The 24,632-nt window shown below is 39.8% G+C and overlaps 2 protein-coding genes across 6 annotated transcripts in view; one reads left to right on the top strand and one right to left on the bottom strand.

Annotated features, from left to right (window-relative positions):
- Positions 1–24,632, top strand: part of LOC307164298 (uncharacterized protein) — a 138,722-nt gene that overhangs the window by 10,249 nt on the left and 103,841 nt on the right. The window contains exons 3-7 of one of the 5 annotated variants that reach the window (XR_013822250.1): positions 7,976–9,299; positions 16,594–16,734; positions 17,119–17,329; positions 20,409–20,508; positions 21,686–22,671. Coding sequence is in view for 1 of the 5 variants with exons in the window: in XM_079880953.1 (XP_079737079.1) it covers positions 7,976–9,299; positions 16,594–16,702 (1,433 nt within the window). In the remaining 4 variants the exon portion in view is untranslated. Of the gene's footprint in view, positions 1–7,975; positions 9,300–16,593; positions 17,645–20,408; positions 20,509–21,675 lie in introns of those variants that run through there. The other 4 variants (XR_013822252.1, XR_013822249.1, XR_013822251.1 and 1 more) reach the window with 4 other exon arrangements.
- LOC307164311 (uncharacterized protein) lies at positions 4,837–7,187 on the bottom strand. The gene is made up of 2 exons (XM_079880988.1): positions 5,155–7,187; positions 4,837–4,960 (listed from the first exon to the last, which is right to left on the bottom strand). The coding sequence occupies exons 1-2, from the start codon at positions 7,055–7,057 to the stop codon at positions 4,938–4,940; spliced, it is 1,926 nt and encodes a 641-aa protein (XP_079737114.1). The 5' UTR covers positions 7,058–7,187; the 3' UTR covers positions 4,837–4,937.

Genomic DNA, 24,632 nt, shown 5'->3' on the forward strand with positions numbered 1-24,632 from the left:
ACTGGCAAATTTGCCAAAACGTACTAATTCCCGTTCCAACGCTTCATCCGGAATGAAAGGTGGAACATTCGATACCGTAATTTTAACTGTCGGAGCGTATAACGGAATAACCTGAACAAAGTTTTCATTTATAACGAGACCATTCTCGATTAAACGATTGACAAAATTTTGTTCTTTCAAAAACACTACTACAGCTTTATTCATACGAGAAGCGGACACGATATTCTCGTGTCCTACTTCCCCTCCAGCCGAAATAAGCACGTCTTCCACTGTGACGCCATCCTCGGGCACACACCTAAAGCCATTGTGCAAGGACAAAGACGGCATCTCCTCATGAGACGCCATCTCTCCCTGCGCAATACCGAAAAAAACTAAGTCAAAAAACTAATTTTAAACCATGCAGAAAAAAAAGAATAAACAAAATCCCCGTAATTGTGAAAAAAAAAACACAGCTCAGGTCTCACCCCGCACCACTCTCACCCACAAACTCCCAACATGCACCACGAGAGAGAGAGAGAGAGAGAGAGAGAGAGAGAGAGAGAGAGAGAGAGAGAGAGAGAGAGAGAGAGAGAGAGAGAGAGAGAGAGAGAGAGAGAGAGAGAGAGAGAGAGAGAGAGAGAGAGATTTGGCCTGCAAGCCTAGATCACTATCAGCCCCATCTGTGCCTTAGGAACTCCAAATGGTCATTGTGGCAGAAAGAGAGGGATGGTATCATGGTATCACAACATGTTAATTGTGTTAGCATCTGCCCAGTGGCGAGTTTTGCCACTGCAAGCACCACTTCACATTTTCTTCAGGAAATGTACATTCTAGTTATTATTATTAGTGGTGCTTGTAGAAAAACAGTCAAGCAAATATCTTTGTTTATTTAAAATATCTTGGATTATTTTCAATCCTACATATTTAAATCAAGACTTCTCAGTAATTCTGAGGATATTACTATAAATCACAGCAACACCTCCCCCTTTGCCTTTGAGACGAGGTTCATGTTTATAACAATAATCTTGCGGGGTGGACTCATTTAAAGTAATATAATTATCTGGTTTTAGCCAGGTTTCTGTCAACACAGCACATCTAGATTATAGTCTGTAATCATATCATTAACAATGAGTGCTTTTTAAAGTAAGGGGTCGAATATTCAGCAACCCGAGCTTTATCATTTGTTCATCCGTATTATATCTGTTTTTTATTTGTTGAACAACAATAAAAAAAATGTCTTTGAATGGGTTTTAGGAGTTTTTTGTATGTCCTAATTCGGGGAACAGACACAGTCTCTATATGATGATATCTAGGTGAAAGAGGCTCTATGTGATGGGATTTATCTGACCTTGGTGAGGTGAGACAGCTAGCAGACGGTCGGTTTAGCCAGTCTGTCTGCTTCCTGACCTGAGCCCCAGATTGTCATGTTTGAGCTCTAAGACTATGTGCCATATTACTAGAGAGAAGAGCAGCACCATCCCAGGTCAGGTCTGCCCCAAAAACTTTTCCAATTGTCTATGAATTCGATAATATTTTGCGTACACAACCTCGAAAGCCAGCCATTGAGTGAGGACAATCTACTAACTATCTCATCACTCCTGCAAACAGGACGGGGGCCAGAGCAAACTACAGTGCCTGACATCATACTTGCAAGTTCACACACCTCTTTAATGTTAATTTTGGTGATCTCCGACTGGCGGAGTTTAACATCATTAGTGACGACTTGAATAATAATCTTAGAGAAACTACGGTAAGCATTAGCCAGCACTTTTAAATTTGCTTTGATGTCAGGCACTCTGGCTCCCGGCAAACATGTGACTATGGTCGCTGGTGTCTCTATTTTCACGTTCCGTGTAATAGAATCGCCAATAACTAGGGCACAATCAACAGGATTCTCAGTGGGTGTTTCACTGAGTGGGGAGAATCTGTTTGATGTTGTAATCGTAACGGAAGAGCGGTGTTTTGTCCCGTGACTACAGCGTCTTACCGTCACCCAACTGCCCTGCTGCACGGGCTCTGCAGCCGGAACCGAACAATGTGCAGAGTTCACTAAGCTAGTCGCATCCAATACATTGTCTAAAGCCCTTGCACTCTTACAATTAACCTTGATTAAAGTTGGGATGTGTGTCTCTAGTTCTGAAATCTTCTCCGCCAGCCTGACTATCTCCCTGCATTTATCACATGTAAAACCTGTGCTATCAGAGAAGGCTATGCTATACATGTTACATGAGGTGCAGGTGACAATAAGAGGAGAAGATGACATGACTCACCGTGTTTGTTGATTGATACTCACCACATTTTTTTGATGAACTCGTAAAAGGCGCTAGAGAAAAGATAAAATTAAAAATAAATAACGAGCGCATGGAAGGCGCGAGGGTGCTAGAGAATAAATAAAAAAAAAAATAAAGAGCGCACGGATGGCACGCTAACAGGCTAGCAAATTAGTAGCGTGTTGTGCTAGCAATAATGATTTAGATTGAAGCTAGCGATGTCACGTTAATGTGTGATGTTGATTAAGTTATATTTAGTATATATAACAAGGAATGATAGTAAATAATGATTAAAAACAGAAAGATACGAAGCTTACAGACACAAACCAATGCAACGCAGCAGCTGCAGCAGCACAAGGTTACAAATACACCTGACTAAAGTAAATTAGAAACAAACAATCATTCAATTGGTAAAGGTTTGGCCATTTTTACAAAACATTGTTCATTTCAAAATAGATTTTGTATGTAGCCTATTAAATCTCCTGCTGTTAATGATGTCATCTGTTATAATAAACAACAGTCAAGATGAAAAAGAAAAACAGCACTTGAATTGAAAACTTTATGGCACAGTTGTATGTTTAATGTGTTTATTACATTAGATAAGTGTGTCATTGATCAAATATTTTTAATTTACATTTACATTTACATTTATTCATTTAGCAGACGCTTTTATCCAAAGCGACTTACAAATGAGAACAATAGAAGCAGTTAAACTAGCAGTAGGACAACAAAATGCAAGTGCTATGACCCTTCTCAGTTTAAATAAACGCATTTTTTTTTTTTTTTTTTTTTTTTTTTTTTTTTTTTTTTTTTTTTTAATAGAACAGAATAGAGTAGTAGAGAGAAAGTGTTAGTATTACTGGATCAAGTGCTGTCGAAAAAGAAGTGTCTTCAGCCGTTTCTTAAAAGTGGCTATGGACTCAGCCGCTCTGGTTGAGTTCGGCAGATCATTCCACCAGCAGGGAACAGTCATGGTAAAGGTCCGAGAAAGAGATTTTGTGCCTCTTTGAGATGGCACCACAAGACGCCGTTCACTTGCAGAGCGCAAGTTCCTGGAAGGCACATAAGTCTGAAGTAAAGAGTTAAAGTAAAAGGGAGCAGAACCAGTGGTTGTTCTGTAGGCAAACGTCAGTGACTTGAATTTGATGCGAGCGGCAACTGGCAACCAGTGCAGTTTTGTGAGGAGAGGAGTGACATGTGCCCTTTTCGGCTCGTTAAAGACCACTCTAGCTGCGGCGTTCTGGATCAGTTGCAGAGGTTTGACTGTGCAAGCTGGAAGACCAGCCAGGAGAGCGTTGCAATAGTCAAGTCTGGATAAAACAAGCGCTTGGACAAGGAGTTGAGTAGCATGTTCTGATAGGAAGGGTCTGATCCTCCTAATGTTGTACAAGGCAAATCTACATGACCGGGCAGTTCTTGCAATGTGGTCTGTGAAGTTCAATTGATCATCAATTACCACACCAAGGTTCCTGGCTGATCTAGATGGAGTTATGGATGACGAGTCTAGCTGAATGGTGAATAGGGTTGCAAAGGGGTGGAAAATTTCCGGTAAATTTCCAGAAAGTTTCCGGTAAATTTCCATGGGAAGTTAAGCTGGGGAATTTTGGAAATATTCATTACCTCGGCAACCGCTTGTGCGTCCACTCTGAAAGTAACTGTACACATAAGAGACGGATAGATACATTATTTAAGGTTATTTCTATTCGTTAGAATATTGATATATGAACTTGTTGTCAGGTAAGCCCCGTTGCGAGCATGTGTGTCTCTAAACTTTCAGTGTGCTGCACTGCTCTAGTTGACTTCTGCACCTCCCCCCCTGAAAATATCACATTAATTTTGAAAACGTAATTCCTTTTGTGGATCCTCTTGGTCTTTCTTCATGTTTCTTTGACAAATATCAGTGTCTCAGTCTCACGCACGCTGCACGTGAGTTAACCACGCCTACTTATTTACATGTCGCGGTATACACGGAAAAAAATCTGTTACGGTTGACAATTTCTTCCGCGGTAACGATATATACCGTCATACCGCCCAGCCCTACTTATGTGGTAAATAAAGTTATGCTATCTTATTTAGCATCTAACTTATCAGCTTGCTATCTACTAGATGAATACATTTGTATGTGATATTTGCAATTTAAACATTTAATAAATATATTTTATATCATAATATCATCAAAACTTACTTCACTTTGTTTAGTCCACAGGCTCAAATGTGTGCCTTCAATAGTCTTGTGCTTTGGGCTTCTGTACATGTGATGGAGACATGCACAGTGCCAGTAGGGGGTGTGGTCTCAATAGCCATGCAGTAAGCAGTGTGATTGAGGAATGTCATGGATATTCAAGTGTATTTGAATGGCATCTGTTTGTTTTAGTCAAGATTATGTTAAAATATACTTTCCTCAACTATATGTAAGTTCCCTATGAAGATCCAACCTTCAACTTTGAAAATTCCCAGTTTATTCCTGTTTATTCCCATAAATTCCTGTTAATTCCCTTAAATTCCCATTAATTCCCATGGAAAGTTTCCATCTTTGAAAATTCCCAGAATTTTGCAACCCTAATGGTGAAGTTGTGGTGAAGTGTTGGGTTGGCCGGGACCACGAGTAGCTCTGTCTTCGCAAGGTTTAGTTGAAGGTGGTGGTCCTTCATCCAGCCAGAAATGTCTGTCAGGCAGGCTGAGATACGATCAGCTACCGTCGGATCGTCGGGCTGGAATGAGAGGTAGAGTTGTGTGTCATCAGCGTAGCAGTGATAGGAAAAACCATGTTTCTGAATCACAGATCCTAGTGATGTCATGTAGATGGAGAAGAGAAGTGGTCCAAGCACTGAGCCCTGAGGCACTCCAGTAGCTAGATGTTGTGTCTTAGACACCTCATCCCTCCACGAAACCCTAAAGGACCTACCTGAGAGGTATGACTTGAACCATTGGAGTGCGGTTCCCGAGATGCCCTTCGTCTTTAGGATTGACAGGAGGATCTGGTGGTTAACTGTGTCAAAGGCAGCAGACAGATCCAGCAGGATGAGAACTGAGGATTTGGAGGCTGCTCTTGCCAGTCTCAGAGCTTCAATTACTGAGAGCAGGGCCGTCTCAGTTGAGTGTCCGCTTTTGAAACCAGATTGATTGTTGTCCAAGAGGTTGTTCTGTGTAAGGAAGGAAGAGATCTGGTTGAAAACAACTCGCTCAAGTGTTTTCGCGACGAATGGAAGGAGAGATACTGGTCTGTAATTCTCCAGATGTGCTGGATTTAGAGTGGGTTTCTTAAGCAGTGGGGTTACACGAGCCTGCTTAAATGCTGTGGGAAAGGTACCAGTGTGAAGAGAGGTGTTTATGATGTGTGTGAGTGTGGGTACAACTGAGGATGAAATGGCTTGAAGTAGGTTAGTGGGAATAGGATCAAGCGGACAGGTGGTAGGGCGATTGGAAAGGAGGAGATTGGAGACTTCTGTCTCTGAGAGTAGAGAGAAGGAGGGTAGAGAGTGCGTGTTAGCTGGAAAAGTGTGTGTGTCAATTTGTGGATTGCTAAATTGGCCGCTGATGGAGGTTGTTTTATTTATAAAGAATGTAGCAAAATCGTCAGCATTTAGTGTTGATGAAGGAGGAGGAGGAGGAGGGTTGAGAAGAGAGGAGAAGGTTTTGAAAAGCATGCGAGAGTCTGAAGAATTGTTAATTTTGTTGTGATAGTAAGTCATTTTAGCAGTAGAGATATTATCAGAGAAGGAAGAGAGGAGGGACTGATAAAGACCAAGATCAGTAGGATCTTTTGATTTGCGCCACTTCCTCTCTGCACCCCTAAGTTTCGAACGATGTTCCCGGAGAACATCAGATAACCAGGGGGCAGAGGGTGTGGCGCGGGCTGGCCTGGAGGAAAGGGGGCAGAAGGTGTCCAAGCAGGATGTTAAAGTGGAGAAAAGATTATCAGTTGCACTGTTAGTATCTAGTGTTGAAAGCTGATCAGGTGGAGGAAGTGTGGATGAGACCAGAGAGGATAGACGAGAGGGTGAGAGTGAGCGTAGGTTTCGCCGAAAAGTGACCTGTGGAGGAGTGTGTGTTGTGTTCCGTGGCAGGTTGATGTTGAGAGTGAGGAGGAAGTGATCTGAGGTGTGCAGTGGAGTGACCAGTGTATGGTCAGTGGAGCAGTAGCGTGTGTAGATAAGGTCCAATATATTACCTGATCTGTGAGTAGTTGCAGTAGATACTCGCTTGAGGTCAAATGAGGCAAGCAGAGTGTGGAAATCAGCAGCCTGAGGTTTTTCTAGGTGGATGTTGAAGTCTCCAAGAACAACGAGAGGAGTACCATCCTCAGGGAAGGACGAGAGTAGCACATCAAGCTCTTCCAAGAAACTGCCGAGCTGCCCTGGGGGACGATATACAACTACAAAATGGATATTAATAGGGCTAGTGATAGTAATTGAATGTGATTCAAAAGAGCTGTTGTCACACAGAGTTAGTAAATGATCAAATTTCCAATCGTTTGAGATGAGCAGACCAGTACCACCACCCCTTCCAGTCAGGCGAGGGGTGTGTGAGAAAGTGAATTTAGTGGAGAGGGCAGCTGGTGTGGCAGTGTCCTCTGGTCTGATCCAGGTCTCAGTCAGGGCCAGTAGACTGAGACCCAAATGACTAGAAATAGATGTAATGAAATCAGCTTTGTTTACAGCGGACTGGCAATTCCAGAGACCAATAGGAAAAGAGAATATAGTACTAGAAGACACCGGAAAAGTACGCAGGTTGTTAGGATTGGACTGCCTCTGACGTGTGACATTTGATTTACGTGTGTTAGTAATAGTAGGGATTTGAAAACACATAGTGTAAGGTCACAAACAAATAGATCAGATGAAAAAGTTGTGTAGACGAGAAAGTAAAGGAATAAATAGGGAAAATTAATACTCAAGTGCCTTGTTGGTGTCCTTGCTCGGTGGAGTCGCACAGGTAGAGTCGTTGGTCTTTACACTCTTCGGTCTTAACACGATGAGGGCTTCACACGAGGGCTGCCGCGACCGCTGCCGCGGTGCACTAACCAATTTTATACACACCTAATACCTCTTTATTGAATACAGCAGGTCCCGCCCTCCTGTTTAGTCAAGCGAAACTAACCAGTCACGACGCACAAACAAAGTCACACGTGCGTTTTTACCATAGTAAAAACACGGTAAAACACACTTCCTAGCAACACAGCCGCGCTAAAATCTACTGGGAAAAGTAAACACTCACAGACTGCTGATCTCTCCTGTTGTTCGACTGCTTCTTCTGATAAGTACTAGCAGTTTCTTAGAATAAATACTTTAACTGGCTTAGGTCCCGCCCTCCTGTTTAGTCAAGCGAAACTAACCAGTCACGACGCACAAACAAAGTCACACGTGCGTTTTTACCATAGTAAAAACACGGTAAAACACACTTCCTAGCAACACAGCCGCGCTAAAATCTACTGGGAAAAGTAAACACTCACAGACTGCTGATCTCTCCTGTTGTTCGACTGCTTCTTCTGATAACAAGTTCTTTTGACAGAAACATGGGATTTGTGCCTATAATGTTTTAAAAATAATACTTGGAAAATCTATGTTCCTCATTCTTGGAGATTTTCAGGGACATAATTTATAAAAACTCATCAAAATGATGGGAATATTTTAGGTCTCAGTTTAAGCCCTTTCATTTTATAATCATATTTCTCTCTTTGATTTTTATGCACTGAAAATGCAATTAAACTTTTTTTTCTTTCATTTCAGACTTGATGAAAGTGAAGGAGGAGAGTGAAGAACTGAGTGAAGTGAAGGAGGAGAGTGAAGAACCGAGTGAAGTGAAGGAGGAGAGTGAAGAACCGAGTGAAGTGAAGGAGGAGAGTGAAGAACTGAGTGAAGTGAAGGAGGAGAGTGAAGAACTGAGTGAAGTGAAGGAGGAACATCATGTCAAACCTGGAGAAAAACCTTTGAGTTGCTCAAAGACTAAAAATAAATTTTTAAGTTTCACAGCCAAACATAGTCTTGAGATTCACATGAAGATCCACACCGGAGAGAAGCCGTTCTCATGTAATCAGTGTGGAAAGAGTTTCTCAAAAAAACATAATCTTGAGCGTCACATGAGAGTTCACACCGGAGAGAAGCCATTCACATGTGATCAGTGTGGAAAGAGTTTCACAACCAAACAAAATCGGGAGATTCACATGAGAATTCACACGGGAGAGAAGTCGTTCTCATGTAATCAATGTGGAAAGAGTTTCGCAACCAAACAATATTGGGAGATTCACATGAGAGTTCACACTGGAGAGAAGCCGTTCACATGTGATCAGTGTGAGAAGAGTTTCACAGCCAAACATAAGCTTGAGATTCACATGAGTGTTCACACTGGAGAGAACCCATTCACATGTGATCAATGTGGAAAAACTTTAGCAAACAAACATAATCTTGAGATTCACATGACAGTTCACACCGGAGAGAAGCCGTTCTCATGTGATCAGTGTGAGAAGAGTTTCACAAGCAAACAAAATCGGGAGATTCACATGCGAGTTCACACTGGAGAGAAGTCGTTCTCATGTGATCAGTGTGGAAAAAGTTTATCAAACAAAAAAAATCATGAGCGCCACACGAAGATCCACACCGGAGAGAAGCTGTTCATATGTGATCAATGTGGCAAGACGTTTCTTTTGGCATCAAACCTGAATACACGCCTGACAGTTCATACAAAGGAGAAGCCACATTCATGTTCTGTATGTGGAAAGAGTTTTTCAGTGCTGACATATTTACAAACACATCAGAAAATGCACACTGGTGTGAGAGAGTACATGTGCTTTGAGTGTGAGAAGACTTTTACTACAGCGATATATTTAAAACGGCACCAGAGAATTCACACTGGAGAAAAACCTTACAAGTGTTCACACTGTGACAAGAGATTCATTTGGTCACAACATCTGAAAACACATGAGATGATCCACACTGGAGAGAAGCCGCACACGTGTGATCAGTGCGGAAAGTGTTTCACTACTAAAAGTCACCTGAAGAGACACATGAAGATCCATGCAGTGGAGAAACCACATCACCACAGTCTGAGATCACGGTAAGTAGTTCATCTTTATGTGCTGAGCAACAAAATCTCTTCTGTGTAAGTTAGTCACAGTCAAATATCTCTTCTCCACCTATAGTTGGCGCTGTTTCACTGTGGCTGCTGTTGAATCATCCAGGTCGTGAATGAGGCCGACACTTGATGTGATTGTAAAGCGCTTGGTGTGTACTAGGGATGTTAACCGACGACCGTTTGACCGATGGTTGACCGTATCAACGTTAACCGATCAAAGTTGTCGGTAGTCGGTTAAAAAAAGAAAGTGATCTCTAAATTAGGCTATTATAGACAGTGGACTAAACGCTATAGCCTACAGTTAGCCATCTCTTTCCAAGATCTTTTTGTGTAAATTGAACAAATCCCTCACTCAATTTTTCATAACTCGCCTGTTTGTAGGCTACTTAATAAAACAATAAAAACATTTGCCGCGAGGTCACAGCGCTTGGGTTCGCGGCTCGTGCGCTCACAAGGTTTGCGAAAAGTAAAGGCTACAGGCTAAAACACTCGAGGTTAGAGCCAGGGCAGATGACAGGATGAAGCCTGCAAAGAAAAGTAGTGTGTGGGATCATTTCACCAAAAAGAATGACACAGATGTAAGTTGCAACTTGTGTGATACAGTGCTTAAAGGGACACTGTGGAGAAATTGTGTTTTTGTCAAACAGCGACCCCTAGAGTCGCTGTGGAATACTTGCACTGTCGTAAACGAGTGTTTGTTATCTGTTAACAGCTCTGATAATCGAAAGCTAGCTAGACATATGTGGAAATTATTGGACTGGTCTAATTATCAGCAATGGATGAATGAACAGCATGTAAAAAAATGACATACTACAAGCAAGCGCAACAACATACAACATAGAATGCAAACAAGTTTACAAATAAGAGATTTATTTACAGGCCACTTTGTGCGTTTCCGCAGATCGGATAGCTATCAGATTTATCAAAACCATTCTATTTACACCTGGTCACATAAATGTGTTTTTGCGAAACGGATTTAAATCCGATCTTCAATTCTCGCGCTATATGCAGATTTAATGGAGTGCACTTCACCGAAAGCAACAGATATGAGCTGCATTTTATTGATCATCAGCTAAAATTTCAAAATCAAAGACCGCAATAAGAGAGAGCAGCAGCAACAGCCCTGGTAAGATCATTTAGTTTCTTTACTTTTAATGATGATGATTGTGTGTTAAGCATCTGCGACTTACTTTCACTTTTATTTGCGATAGTTTGCACGTTGGCTTGATGAATTGATGCTCAGCTTCCTTCTCATCTGCGGTGATGCGTGTTCCAGCGCGTCGTCATATCTGGCAATAATATATAGCCTATAACACGCTCTCACACGTTTTTTTTATTATTTATTTTTTAGCATTTTTGGGAGGAATACAATTTACATATGTGGTTTCAACAACCATATGCATTTACACTTGTTCAGTTTCGTCTGGAATGCGTCTCAGATCTCCTCCTGAAGTGGTTTGAGCGATCGGATTCAAATCCATCTTGAATGCTTTTCGGAGGGCATTTACACCTGTTTTTTTCATGATCGGATAGCTATCCGATCTGAGAAAACGCATGAAGTGGCCAGGTCTAAACACAACAGCCCCCATGACAAAAACATACGCACGAAAGCCGAAAACAAATGCTGGTTGGATCTCACGTCCATAGACAGTATATAAACGCTCACATCCGAATTTGAGGAAGTGGTGGGGGAAGTGACGTATGCCGTAAAGCAGTCGAATTTTGTAGTTCTTTTTGTGCTCTGGTTACTACCCGAACCCCGAAGTTACGTAGTGCCAGTAAAAGCGATACAGACCCTGTCAGGCTATGGCAGACGTGTCATTCAACCTATTGTAAGTCGATGTACTATGGAGCGAATTATGTGCCATAATTTAACAAACAAATCCAGCATTTTGCAAACAAACTCGATCTGCTTTGCAAAGGAAATCTCGACTCGCAAACAAACAGAAAGCAATGTGCAAGCACAAAGGTCAGTTTGAGTGAAAATGCAGTGGAAATATGTATTGTGTTTTACAAATATAAATAAATGAGCCAAGATAATACTTCACAAATATAAACAAACCATCCTTCAAATTGCATGTAACCTTTGAACAAATACCAAATCTAGTGCATACAAATGCATATCTGTCTGTTATGATTGTGTGACACTTCACTTTTTATGAGATCTCTCGGCTCGATTTTCTCACAAATGCGTCCAGGCAGATTTTCTCACAAATGCGTCCAGGCAGATTTTCTCACAAATGCAGTTGAGCAACTTCCTCTTCTAAAACAGTAGATGGCGCTAAACTAGAGGCTAATTTAGCGCTAGTCTCCCAGGAGAAGCCCTGATTTGAAACTTGCCTTTGAGAAAAATGTCCGGTGAACGGGTGTGTTTCTGTCTTATTTGATCTATAATTAACCTTTTTGAGGTTTTCTCTTGCAAAATGTTTATTGCATATCTAGACAGAAATCCACATTAGCACTTAGTAGCACTTCACTCTCTCTAGGATCAGGGAATATAAGCTTAAAGCTCTGCCATCATATGTTGCTTTTTGTCATTTTTTTTCTGCATCGGACTCATGCGAAATTACTAAATTAGTGATTATGTCTACACTTGAACGAATCTATTTCTTTCGTTCTCCATAAATGAATGAGAACATTTCATTTAATTGAGCGGCGGGTTTCATTTGTGTGTCCAAAATAATAATTTGGGCACTGCATAGGCTACGTCACAGGCAAGTTAAGAAACAATTGTATATTTTTTTTTTCATTAATTATTTTATTACATTAACAGTTAAGCTGACTGAATTCCAACTAAATAAATAAATAAGTGGGACCCTCCTTTCAATTAAATGAAATGTTATCATTCATTTATGGAGAACGAAAGAAATAGATTCATTCAAGTGTAGACATAATCACTAATTTAGTAATTTCGCATGAGTCCGATGCAGAAAAAAATGACAAAAAGCAACATGATGGCAGAGCTTTAAGCTTATAGATTCCCCGATCCTAGAGAGAGTGAAGTGCTACTAAGTGCTAATGTGGATTTCTGTCTTGATATGCAATAAATATTTTGCAAGAGAAAACCTCAAAAAGGTTAATTATAGATCAAATAAGACAGAAACACACCCGTTCACCGGACATTTTCCTCAAAGGCAAGTTACAAATCAGGGCTTCTCCTGGGAGACTAGCGCTAAATTAGCCTCTAGTTTAGCGTCATCTACTGTTTTAGAAGAGGAAGTTGCTCAACTGCATTTGTGAGAAGAAAATCTGCCTGGACGCATTTGTGAGAAAATCGAGCCGAGAGATCTCATAAAAAGTGAAGTTTCACACAATCATAACAGGCAGATATGCATTTGTATGCACTAGATTTGGTATTTGTTCAAAGGTTACATGCAATTTGAAGGATGGTTTGTTTATATTTGTGAAGTATTATCTTGGCTCATTTATTTATATTTGTAAAACACAATACATATTTCCACTGCATTTTCACTCAAACTGACCTTTGTGCTTGCACATTGCTTTCTGTTTGTTTGCGAGTCGAGATTTCCTTTCCAAAGCGGATCGAGTTTGTTTGCGAGTCGAGTTTTCCTTTGCGAAGTAGATTGAGTTTGTTTGCAAAATGCTGGATTTGTTTGTTAAATTATGGCACATAATTCGCTCCATAATGTACCATCACAAGGGTCTTGGGAATATATTATGAAGGTTGAAAAGTTACACGGTGTGGCTTTAAATGCAGTAGTAGCACATCATCTATGATGTATCACCTGAAAACGCGACACCCTCAACCGAAAAACAGGATGTAAACAGGTATTTGCGCTGGCTTAAATAACATCATTTTTATACATATCTTTTACATCTACTGCAGTCAGATTCACTCGTGTTCACTCAGAAGGAATCACTCACATTTTCTGTGCACTTGTAATGACACATCAAGGATGTTAAGAGCCTAAAAGCAGGTTTAGTACTTGCCCTATTGAAGTCAACAGGGTGCAAATTTTAAAAATAGAATAACTCGGTGTAGGCAACACCGATTTTTGTCATTGTTCTCTGTATTGACAGCACTCCAAATGTACAAAAAAATGAGCTCAATGTTAAAATTGACCGGAGTTCTCCTTTAAGACTCCAGAGATACATGGTTTTAAAGAGGCTTCAAAGAAAAGTTTGTATTTGACTTGTGTAAAAGTCGCTAATCAATCAGTTCTGAAGGACAGCAGTGAAACAAAGTGGACAGATATGTGCCAGGGCCAAACTCTTCTCCTAGAAGATGCTGGAGGTCATTGTATAAATCTCCCATTGAAAAACGAACTGCAGATCTATAATGGAGAATTATACATTAGGCAGTAGCTACGTGGCACATATTGTACACGTGGCACATATTGATCCCACTGTAGAAAACAAATGTCCCTTTTGTTATTTACATAACATAAGCGCAATGTCCCCTCTACTTCTCTCTGAGTCGTCCAGACCCAGGGGGGTGCTGTCTGATGGAGGGCAAAGAGGTCCACCTCTGCTTCATAAAATCTGGTCAAGATCTGTTTCACTACTTCTAGGTGAAATTTCCATTCCCCCATCACTAATTTCTGTCTGGACAGTAAATCCACTCCCACATTCAGATGCCCTGGAATGTACACTGCCCTGAGTGACAGGAACTTCTCCTGGGCCCAGAGAAAAATCTGCCTCGCTATTCTGTTCAGATTACAAAAGCAATCGCATGATTTTTAATTTTTTTTTGCGATGGCGCACACATGGTCCAAAATGCGCACACATGGCCCAAAATGCACCTGTGCGTTTCCTCTAGTTTCTATGCTCCCAGGAGTTCTAGCCAGAGTTTGCCATCAAGGGTCTTGCCTCTTACTGATAGCGCTGCGTTGGCCGAACAGAGGACAATTTATGGGGCACTTATGTCAGTGTGCGGAGACACTCTAGCTCAGCATGAAGTGGCTGGATTTAAGATAGGAGTGGGATTTGCCTACAGTATATGCAGGCACTGCGAATGCAACTTTGAAGACATGCAGGAGCAATTTAATGAAGATTTGTTTGTTAAAAGGACAATGGCAAGTCATAACAGGCAATGTAATGACATTGAAAAGGCAAATACTGACTTTCTGAAAGACAATCTAAAAATGACATATGGCATAAACAGGAGAAGCAAATTAACAGAATTTCCTCACTTTGATAAAATCATTCAAACCCCATCATGCATGTCATTCTTGAAGGTGTTGCCCCATATGAAATCAAATGTGTTTATTTAAAGCATCTTGTGCTTTCAGGGCATATGGACGCATTCAACAGTGCAATTATTTGCTTCCCTTATTCTCCTGTGGATGCAAGGGATAAGCCTTGCCCCATATATGTCAACACACTGTCATCAAATGACAATAAATTGAAACAGTCAGCTGGACAGATGCTGGTTTTGTTAAAGATCCTGCCATTTCTCATTGACAAACTTGGAGAAAATGATTACACACAAATGCTACTTAAGTTGTTAGAGATAGTCAAAATTGCTCTCTCAACTCTTTCAAGGCTGAAGCTTTTAATAAAGCACCATTTAAAACATTTCAAACAACTGTTTCCAGATGCAAATATTATACCTAAACAGCATTACTTGCTGCCATCTTCCTTCTCAGATTAAGGCACTTGGTCCTACAGTGAGGCATATGTGTATGCGCTTTGAGTCAAAGCATTGCTTTTTTAAGCAGTGGGCTTTGAAAAGTAGTTTTAAAAATATCTGTAAGTCTCTTGTGAAGCACAACCAACTTCATGAATGTAGTCAGAATGTGCTTGAGAAACATCCAATTTGTTCAAGTGAAGTTGACATGGGCCCAGCCTCTGAGGTGAAAAATGTTCACTATGTAGAAGGAAAGATTAAAGACTTCTTAGGACTAGAGCACGTTGAACATATAGTTTCTGTAAAGTGGATTATGCAACATGGAAATAAGCATACATGCAATCTTTGGTTATTTCTAATGTCATCAATGATACTCCAGAGTTTGCACTTGTAAAAAACTTTTATATTTTAAATGCGTCAGTGTATTGTTTTGAATGCCAACCTCCCTCCACAGTTGGGTGGAATGATCATTATTTAGCTTATGAGGTAGAAGTTCCCGATCTAGCTCAAGCCAATATTTTCATGGAAGCCTAAAAGCTTGTTGATTATACACCATACCACTATGAAAAATTCAATAATAGCAAGTACATTCCACTGAAGTATGATCTCACAGACACCATTAAACACAATTCTTGAGTCTGTATTGAGTGTGGGTATTTGGGCACAATGTATTTTTTTAAGCACTACAAACACTGTAATTGATGACAGCATTTATTTTTACTTATTACTTTTGCAGTATGTCCAGAGTGCAACAGAACAGAGAAGGAAACATAATTCCAGCTTTTGCCACAGTCTTTTTTACATATCACATGGACATGGTTTGATGCAAATGTAAGAAAAATAGCCACACTCTACTCTACATTGTGAGTTGTTGTGAGTTGGGCATGTTGCATGCAGTTTTCAATTGTTGTGAGTTGGGCATGTTGCATGCAGTTTTCAATAAGGCAGATTTGTTGTCTCAATTCAAGTCAAGTCTATTTCTTGAAACAAGACGATTCATCTTTTACAAATAACACAGCAGCTTAAAAACCTTATGACATGTCAAAAAAGCTTGTTTCATCTGAGATATGACTCAAAACAAGACATTTTCAAGACAGTTTCACTTAACAAGATATTCAAGATGGACTGTCTAAAAACAAGCTCCTTTATCTCACTTAAATCTTGGTCTTTAGGTGATTTTGTCTTATATTAAGTGTGATGAGATATTTTGACTAGAAATTAGAAAAATATACTTGGCAAGATTTTGAGTTTTTGCAGTGTGCAACTTTCTCTTTCTGACATTACTTATTATGGTGAAGATAAAACGTCAAACAGTATTTTCATGTTTTCTAACAGCAGTTCCATGTTTTTGTATTTGCTCTGGTGCTTATCAAGAATACAGAGACGAGAGACACTTCCAGATTCTTCCTCTGTTAATGTTAGAAAGGTGTTGGAAATGATGTGATTGCTTCAAGATTACATGTCAAGTATGCGCCATTTAGAGTTTCATGACCAAACTAGTGATTTATAACACAAATCATCTTCATGATATTAAAATAGATCATAATCGTGCACAGCAGTTGTTGACCAGATATGATGGGGTTGAAATGACTATTGAACTCATCAGTGATCTTGACTTTGAGCTTCACTTTTCATTTCAAGTTTGTCTCTCATTTGAAATCTCACTTGATTTATTGTTTCTTATAGACCTGACGGACGTGAACAAGAAAGGAAAAACAGAAGCCAAAAGTCTCCTTCCCTCAGTGTTAAAGGCATCAGTGGCAACAACATAAAACTTCTGTGTGGAAGGAGATAACCGTGAAGCAAAACGATCTTGCAGGAACTCAAGTATTGAACTAACAGTGCAATTAACTGGATCCCATTGTCTTAGATTACACCAAGCATTGAATACAAACAAGCACTATGTACGGCTGTAGAGTGTGAATGTGTAAATGGTGTTTAATGTTTAAGGAAAATGTATATATTTGTTTGAAGTAAGTAAGTTAATTTTTTTTCTCATTACCAAGTTCATTACCACGAGGTGCTAGCTTGCTAACCACGTACATATATTTCTAATGTGTCAATCTAATGTGTACGAAGAGAATAAAATCGATCAGACAGACATATTTTAATTTAAATAGTTTATTAGAAATTGAAATGAGATATGATGACTGTGAATATTTGAAAAATGTGATTTAATGATTGTTGTTTTCTTGGCTTTGTGTTTTCAAGGCCGTTTTTATTTTTTTTCTCTTCCTTCTTTCTCTTTTTATTTTTTGGGTATATGTGAGTAAATGTTTCATCTGCTGCCGATCCTGAGCTTCAGCAATTGAGATTGACATAGAGGAATTGTCCTTGCCTTTTGCTGTATTGCGCATTGCGAGGACTGGCGAGCCATTCCCATCTGAATTCGCCTTTTCAGGGCTTGGGCCCTATTCTTTCCGTAAGGATTATTTATTTATTTTTTCATTTTTTTTTTTTTTTTTTTTTGCCTTTTTGCCACTTTTGGGGCCCTTAACATGCTCAAAAACTCTTGAAATTTTGGACACACGTCAGAACCTGCGGCCATCAGGGCCGGACCAAAGCTGGTACCCGGGCGTGGCAGGGGGGCTCGACAGCGCCCCCTGGAATGGTGTCCGAAAACTTGGTCCATACATCAAACACGCTTGCATGTAATAACATGAAACTCAGTACACATATACACTCACCTAAAGGATTATTAGGAACACCTGTTCAATTTCTCATTAATGCAATTATCTAATCAACCAATCACATGGCAGTTGCTTCAATGCATTTAGGTGTGTGGTCCTGGTCAAGACAATCTCCTGAACTCCAAACTGAATGTCAGAATGGGAAAGAAAGGTGATTTAAGCCATTTTGAGCATGGCATGGTTGTTGGTGCTAGACGGGCCGGTCTGAGTATTTCACAATCTGCTCAGTTACTGGGATTTTCACGCACAACCATTTCTAGGGTTTACAAAGAATGGTGTGAAAAGGGAAAAACATCCAGTATGCGGCAGTCCTGTGGGCGAAAATGTCTTGTTGATGCTAGAGGTCAGAGGAGAATGGGCCGACTGATTCAAGCTGATAGAAGAGCAACTTTGACTGAAATAACCACTCGTTACAACCGAGGTATGCAGCAAAGCATTTGTGAAGCCACAACACACACAACCTTGAGGCGGATGGGCTACAACAGCAGAAGACCCCACCGGACCCCACTCATCTCCACTACAAATAGGAAAAAGAGGCTACAATTTGCACGAGCTCTCCAAAATTGGACAGTTGAAGACTGGAAAAATGTTGCCTGGTCTGATGAGTCTCAATTTCTGCTAAGACATTCAGATGGTAGAGTCAGAATTTGGCATAAACAGAATGAGAACATGGATCCATCATGCCTTGTTACCACTGTGCAGGCTGGTGGTGGTGGTGTAATGGTGTGGGGGATGTTTTCTTGGCACACTTTAGGCCCCTTAGTGCCAATTGGGCATCGTTTAAATGCCACGGCCTACCTGAGCATTGTTTCTGACCATGTCCATCCCTTTATGACCACCATGTACCCATCCTCTGATGGCTACTTCCAGCAGGATAATGCACCATGTCACAAAGCTTGAATCATTTCAAATTGTTTTCTTGAACATGACAATGAGTTCACTGTACTAAAATGGCCCCCACAGTCACCAGATCTCAACCCAATAGAGCATCTTTGGGATGTGGTGGAACGGGAGCTTCGTGCCCTGGATGTGCATCCCACAAATCTCCATCAACTGCAAGATGCTATCCTATCAATATGGGCCAACATTTCTAAAGAATGCTTTCAGCACCTTGTTGAATCAATGCCACGTAGAATTAAGGCAGTTCTGAAGGCGAAAGGGGGTCAAACACAGTATTAGTATGGTGTTCCTAATAATCCTTTAGGTGAGTGTATGAGCTCCCAATGAGCCAAATAATTAGAAAGAACCAAATTGCTTACCACAGTCATGCAGACGACACACAGATCTACTCAGTACACATATAGATCTCATCGGGCTGAACAACTTTCGTGCTCTAAGTTTTACGCCAGCCCAACAGGAAGTCGGTTATTATATGTTGTTTGGAAAACGCATACAATGGAATGTGAAATACTCCTCCTAGGGAATTCATCCGATCGCCACAAAACTCGGTGTGAATGAAGTCAAGACATTGAGGATGAATTCTTGCGAACAGATTTTTGATATCTCGAACGGTTTGGCCATGGCGAGGAAACAAATTTATGGCGAATAATGGGACACAGGAAGTGTGCTATAACTTCTGCATACATTAACTGATCTTGATGAAACTTCAGCAGTGTGTTCGTTGTAAGAGGCCGATCACATGGATGTGACTATTGTGAGTCAAAGTTATAGCGCCACCAACTGGCAGCAGGAAGTGTGTCACTTTCAAAATGCTTTGAAATCACCCTCTTATTTTTATCCGATTTACTTCAAACTTTATGTGTATAATGTAAGTACACGGTAGTTGTAGACCTGTGAAAGGATTCTTGATATCTTAGATACTGTTGCCGTGGCAATGCATCAAACTTTAATATTCTTTTCGGATGCTTTTGAGACTCTTAGCATGCTTGAAATTCGATGAAACTCGACAGACACATAACACTTATTAGCCAGTAGACATGTGAAAAGTTTCAGAAATGGGCGTGGCAGGGGGGCTCAACAGCGCCCCCTTGAACGGGGTCTGAAAACTTGGTCCATATATCAAACACGCTTGCATGAATTAATATGAAACTCGGTACACATATAGATCTCATCGGGCCAAACAACTTTCCCTTGGTCAAGTTTTACGCCAGCCCAACAGGAAGTCGGCTATTATGGGTTGTTTGGAAAACGCTTGGTGTGGAATTTGATGTCCTCCTCCCAGAGAATTCATCCCATCCCCATCAAACTCAGTGTGCATGAAGTCAAGACATTGAGGATGGTAAATTGCAGATGGATTTTTGATATCTCGAACGGTTTGGCCGTGGCGAGGAAACGAATTTATGGCGAGAAAAGAGAAACACGAAGTGTTATAACTTCTGCATACATTAACTGATCTTGATGAAACTTCAGCAGTGTGTTCGTGGTAAGAGGCCGATCAGATGGATGTAGCTATTGTGAGTCAAAGTTATAGCGCCACCAACTGGCAGCAGGAAGTGTGTCACTTTCAAAATGCTTTTGACAAAAGTGGGGGGGTTAGTTTTACCAACAGTTACAAAAATCAGTACGTTTATTGGTCTCATCGAGCCCGACAACTTTCTAATTGTATGTTTCTAGTGTATGTATGTATCAATGTGTATATATATATATACACACACACATATATATATATATATATATATATATATATATATATATATATAGCTGCGATGAAGGGTCAAAGCCGGCGGCACTGCCACCCCGGTGCCATTAGGTAACTAAAGGCACCGGGGTTGCGGTGCCACCAGCTTGGGGCCCGTAATCGCTGCTTGCAGCTATATTTATATATATTTTAATTATAATTTTTTTAAACAGGGCCCAGATGCAACTGAGTCCTGCTGCTTCAACATTCACTTGAGTCTCTGTACATGAACATGGTAAATCAAGTGAAAATCAAACACCTTGGAAATGAAAGGTATGTACAATGTTTTTAGGAATGGTCTCTGTCTTAGGATCATTGTTTTCCATAATGTGCTTTTTTGTCATTTGTTGTGTATCTTTGGATTATGTTGTGTTGTAAATAAATCCAAACAAATCTCCTCATTCTTTGTGCAAGTTTGCTCAGAATGACAGGGCCTGATAGCTCCTAATAGGGCCATTAGGGGAGGTCTTTGTTTTTCTCAGGTGTAAACACCCATACATATTAATAAGATGTTTACGCCTACCCGCATAAAGCTTTCTTACACAAAACACGTCTTACAAATTTTAAATCAATATAAAACAAATATTCTCAGTTTATGTCATCTGTATGAAAAGAGAGAGATGTCAGTCGTTCTCATTATAGCTCAGCAAGTTTAACGTGAACACGCCCACGGAGAGTGCGCGTTATTCAAACGCAAATGATCTGAGACAATACATGCAACGCCCACATCAGCTGGATAAAACACACCAAGTTTAATAAGAATCACGTACTTTACGTGGTCTTGCTACGCTGTGAGGAATAATAGACACTCGAAGATGATAGGGCTTCCTGAAGTGATCCCAATTACGTCCCAATTATGTTCCTTCAGGGAATGAGGGTTACATTAGTAACCAAGATGTTTTTAACCTTGTTTTGTTTAGGCAGTCATAACTACTGTATATATAACTATATATAACTTGGCATATAATATGGTATTGCCGCTCGTCAAAACAGCTGTCATTGAACAACTCCCGGGACACAGCTAGCAACAATTTGTTAATGTGACAATACATTTTGTTAGTTTAATTTTCCAAATAACCAGTGGTGGAATATATACATATATACACGACATACATTTACTCTGGATTAAAGTATCATTTTGAAGTAGGCTACTTTAGATTGTTATTCAACTCATCTCAGACACAGCAAATGTTGTACTTTTTATGAAGAACTGACTTTTACACATGGATATTAGATTATGATTTTAGATATTGTTTAAAAAAATATGAACAGTATATAATAGAAACACTAAAAATATGTCTTATAGATCAGGGATGGGTCCTGGAGGGCTGCTGTCCTGCAGAGTTTAGCTCATAGGACAGTTTTGCTATATGTTCAAATATTTTATGTTTTGATTTTTGAGTACGTGAGTTAATTTCTTTAATTCCTCCTCTTTCTGAGAACATCTCAGTGACTGGCAGCCGTTGACTGAGTCAGCCCTGCAAACCTGTTGGTGGACAGTGTAAATATGCACTGATCCCAGATGATGTCCCACCGGCTGAGGCTTTACCAGCGTCTCTATTGTGCAGCTCATCCCGGATCTCCTGCTCAGCTCAATAACAGTCTATAGCAAAATGTTTTCTTACAATCTGTTTTATGTATACTGTTAATTTAATTTAGATTTTCGTATTTTAAATGTAACTTATCTTGTAAATAGTTGTAAAAAGTACTGGAAGTAAAAATGTATAGAACAATTTATTTTGTATCAAATATACAAATTCATTGACAAGAAAATTACAGAATCATTTCTTTATTACATTTACAAGTCACAACTTGCAATACAAAAATAAACGATTCACAGAAATTAGACGGTAGGAGGGTTACCAGGTCTGTGCAACAAAAGTAGCTCAAAAAACCCATCGGCTCTTCTCCATCGGGCGGCTGAATTCTCCACTGGATTTGTGCGTCTGAGGGATGTTTTGAGAGTGTTGGAGTGCCGAAATCGTACTTACGATTTCAACCCGGGAAATCAACCCGCAGATTTTTTTTTTCTGCGGCAACAACTTAAAAGTAGCCCAATTCCTTCGTCGCACCGCTGTGACGCAATCGGCTTTCAAATGTGGCCTTCGGAGGATGCAGCCTCTGAATTGGGACACAGCTTTTGTTTCTCAGCACATAAAGTTGAACTACTTATCATGATCTCAGACTGTGGTGATGTGGTTTCTCCACTGTATGGATCTTCATGTGTATCTTCAGCTGACTTTTAAAAGAGAAACTCTTTCCACACTGATCACACGTGTGCGGCTTCTCTCTGCTGTGGATCCTCTCATGTGATTTCAGATTTGATGACACACTGAATCTCTTGTCACAGTGTGAACACTTGTAAGGTTTTTCTCCAGTGTGGATCCTCTGGTGCAGTTTTAAATGTTCAGCTGTAATAAAAGTCTTCTCACACTCAAAGCACATGTACTCTCTCACACCAGTGTGTATTTTCTCATGTCTATGTAAAGTTTGCAGCCGTGAAAAACTCTTTCCACACACAGAACATGAATGTGGCTTCTCCTTTGTATGAACTGTCAGGTGTGTCTTCAGGTTTAATGACCCAAGAAATGTTTTTCCACATTGATCACATGAGAACGGCTTCTCTCCGGTGTGGATCCTCATGTGAAGCTCAAGATTACGATTGGTTGAGAAACTCTTTCCACATTGTTGGCACGCATACGGCTTCTGTCCGGTGTGGATCTTCATGTGTTCCTTAAGATTTGATTTTTGTTTGAAGCTTTTCCCACACTGATCACACGTGAATGGCTTCTCTCCAGTGTGAACTCTCATGTGAATCTCAAGACTTTGTCTGGTTGATAAACTCTTTCCACACTGAGTGCAGGTGAAAGATTTCTTGGCTTTTCTTTTCTTTAAAAATGTCTTTTTAGTCTTTGAGCAACTCAAAAGTTTTTCTCCAGGTTTGATATGTTCTGTTGTGGAAATTCTTTTCTCAACTTTAAATAATAATTGGAAGACAGCTGGAGATTTCAAAAGTTATAAAGATCTTTATTTCTTGCAAGAAATTGGCTGTTCACACATCAGTCAGAGTCTGATATGAGAAGGCGCTGACTTCTCCTTTTTGCCAAGCTTATATACTCTTAACACACCCTGGTCTGTCTCAAAAGATCGCCTTGGTTTACCTTAAAAGGCAACACGTCTTGTTCGAGATCTCTTCTAACATAAATTCTATCTAGACAGAACAATATCAAGTCTGCAAAAGTTTCCTGGAAATTAGCTGCTGCTCGATTTCACACATTTTGCCTATCTCTATTTTCATCAAAGCTGCGCACATACTTTTCACACTTGAAGTACACAATAGGTCACTTTGAGTAATCATAGTCTCTTTGCTACCCAGAACATTTTGCCCCTGCAAGCCTATATGATTATATTTCTTTAAATGCTTATGAGTAAAAATAAATGTTCAACGTTAACAAGTTGCACACACCTAAATGTAAAAGAACACATCTAAATGTAAAATTTCCATTACAATCCACCCCATGTTCATTCAAAGAACATACACACAAATTTTGACATTTACTTCTCCTATAATCATAGTAATTTACAACAGGTAAATTTTCCCATGGTCATTTAATTTCTTAGTCAAACTCATGTTCGCTCTCGTTCTCGTATACCTCATCTTCAGGCACTGTAACCTCAACTTCATCTTCTTCCCAACATTCTAATTCTAGCAATCTAATTCTATTTTCAAAAAACTAATCATACCATAGTACATTGCCTTTTAACTTTGAATCAAGCTAAATTTTGAATCACATTGATCTATTAGGCCTTTAACAGGCTGATACTGCTGATTAACCATTGTTCTTAACCTTATTTTGCTAGCTTTTAATTCAAGTAGGCGATTGTTTTACTTAGTCAGATCTATTTAAGGATATGTGTAATAAAATCTAACCAAAAAAGTTCTATAATTTTCATTTTTATCCTTAACACAAATATCAGTAATTGTATTATCTTGTTTCAAACAATGTCATTAATTTTAAAATTAACTCAGCTCAAACCAGGTCTTGCCATTACCTATTTAATCTTTAATTACCTATCTTCCTACAGTCCTATTTTCCCAGAATTAACTGATGGACATAACATGTCCTGCTTCTATTTGTTGGAAATGCGGGTAACACCCCAAAATAATGGTTCATTAGCCAACATTAGTCAACTACCTTAGTCAACATGAACCAAGAACGAACAACACCTACTCAGCACTTATTAATCTCAGTCAATATTAATTTCAACATTTACTAATACGTTATTAAAATCAAAGGTTGTATGTGTTAGCATTAGTTAATGCACTGTGAAATAACATGAACAAACAATGAACAGCTGTATTTCTATTAACCAACATTAACAAAGATTAACAAATA

The sequence above is a fragment of the Squalius cephalus genome (genome assembly GCF_949319135.1).
Source record: "Squalius cephalus genome assembly, chromosome: 1".
NCBI lineage: Eukaryota > Metazoa > Chordata > Actinopteri > Cypriniformes > Leuciscidae > Squalius > Squalius cephalus.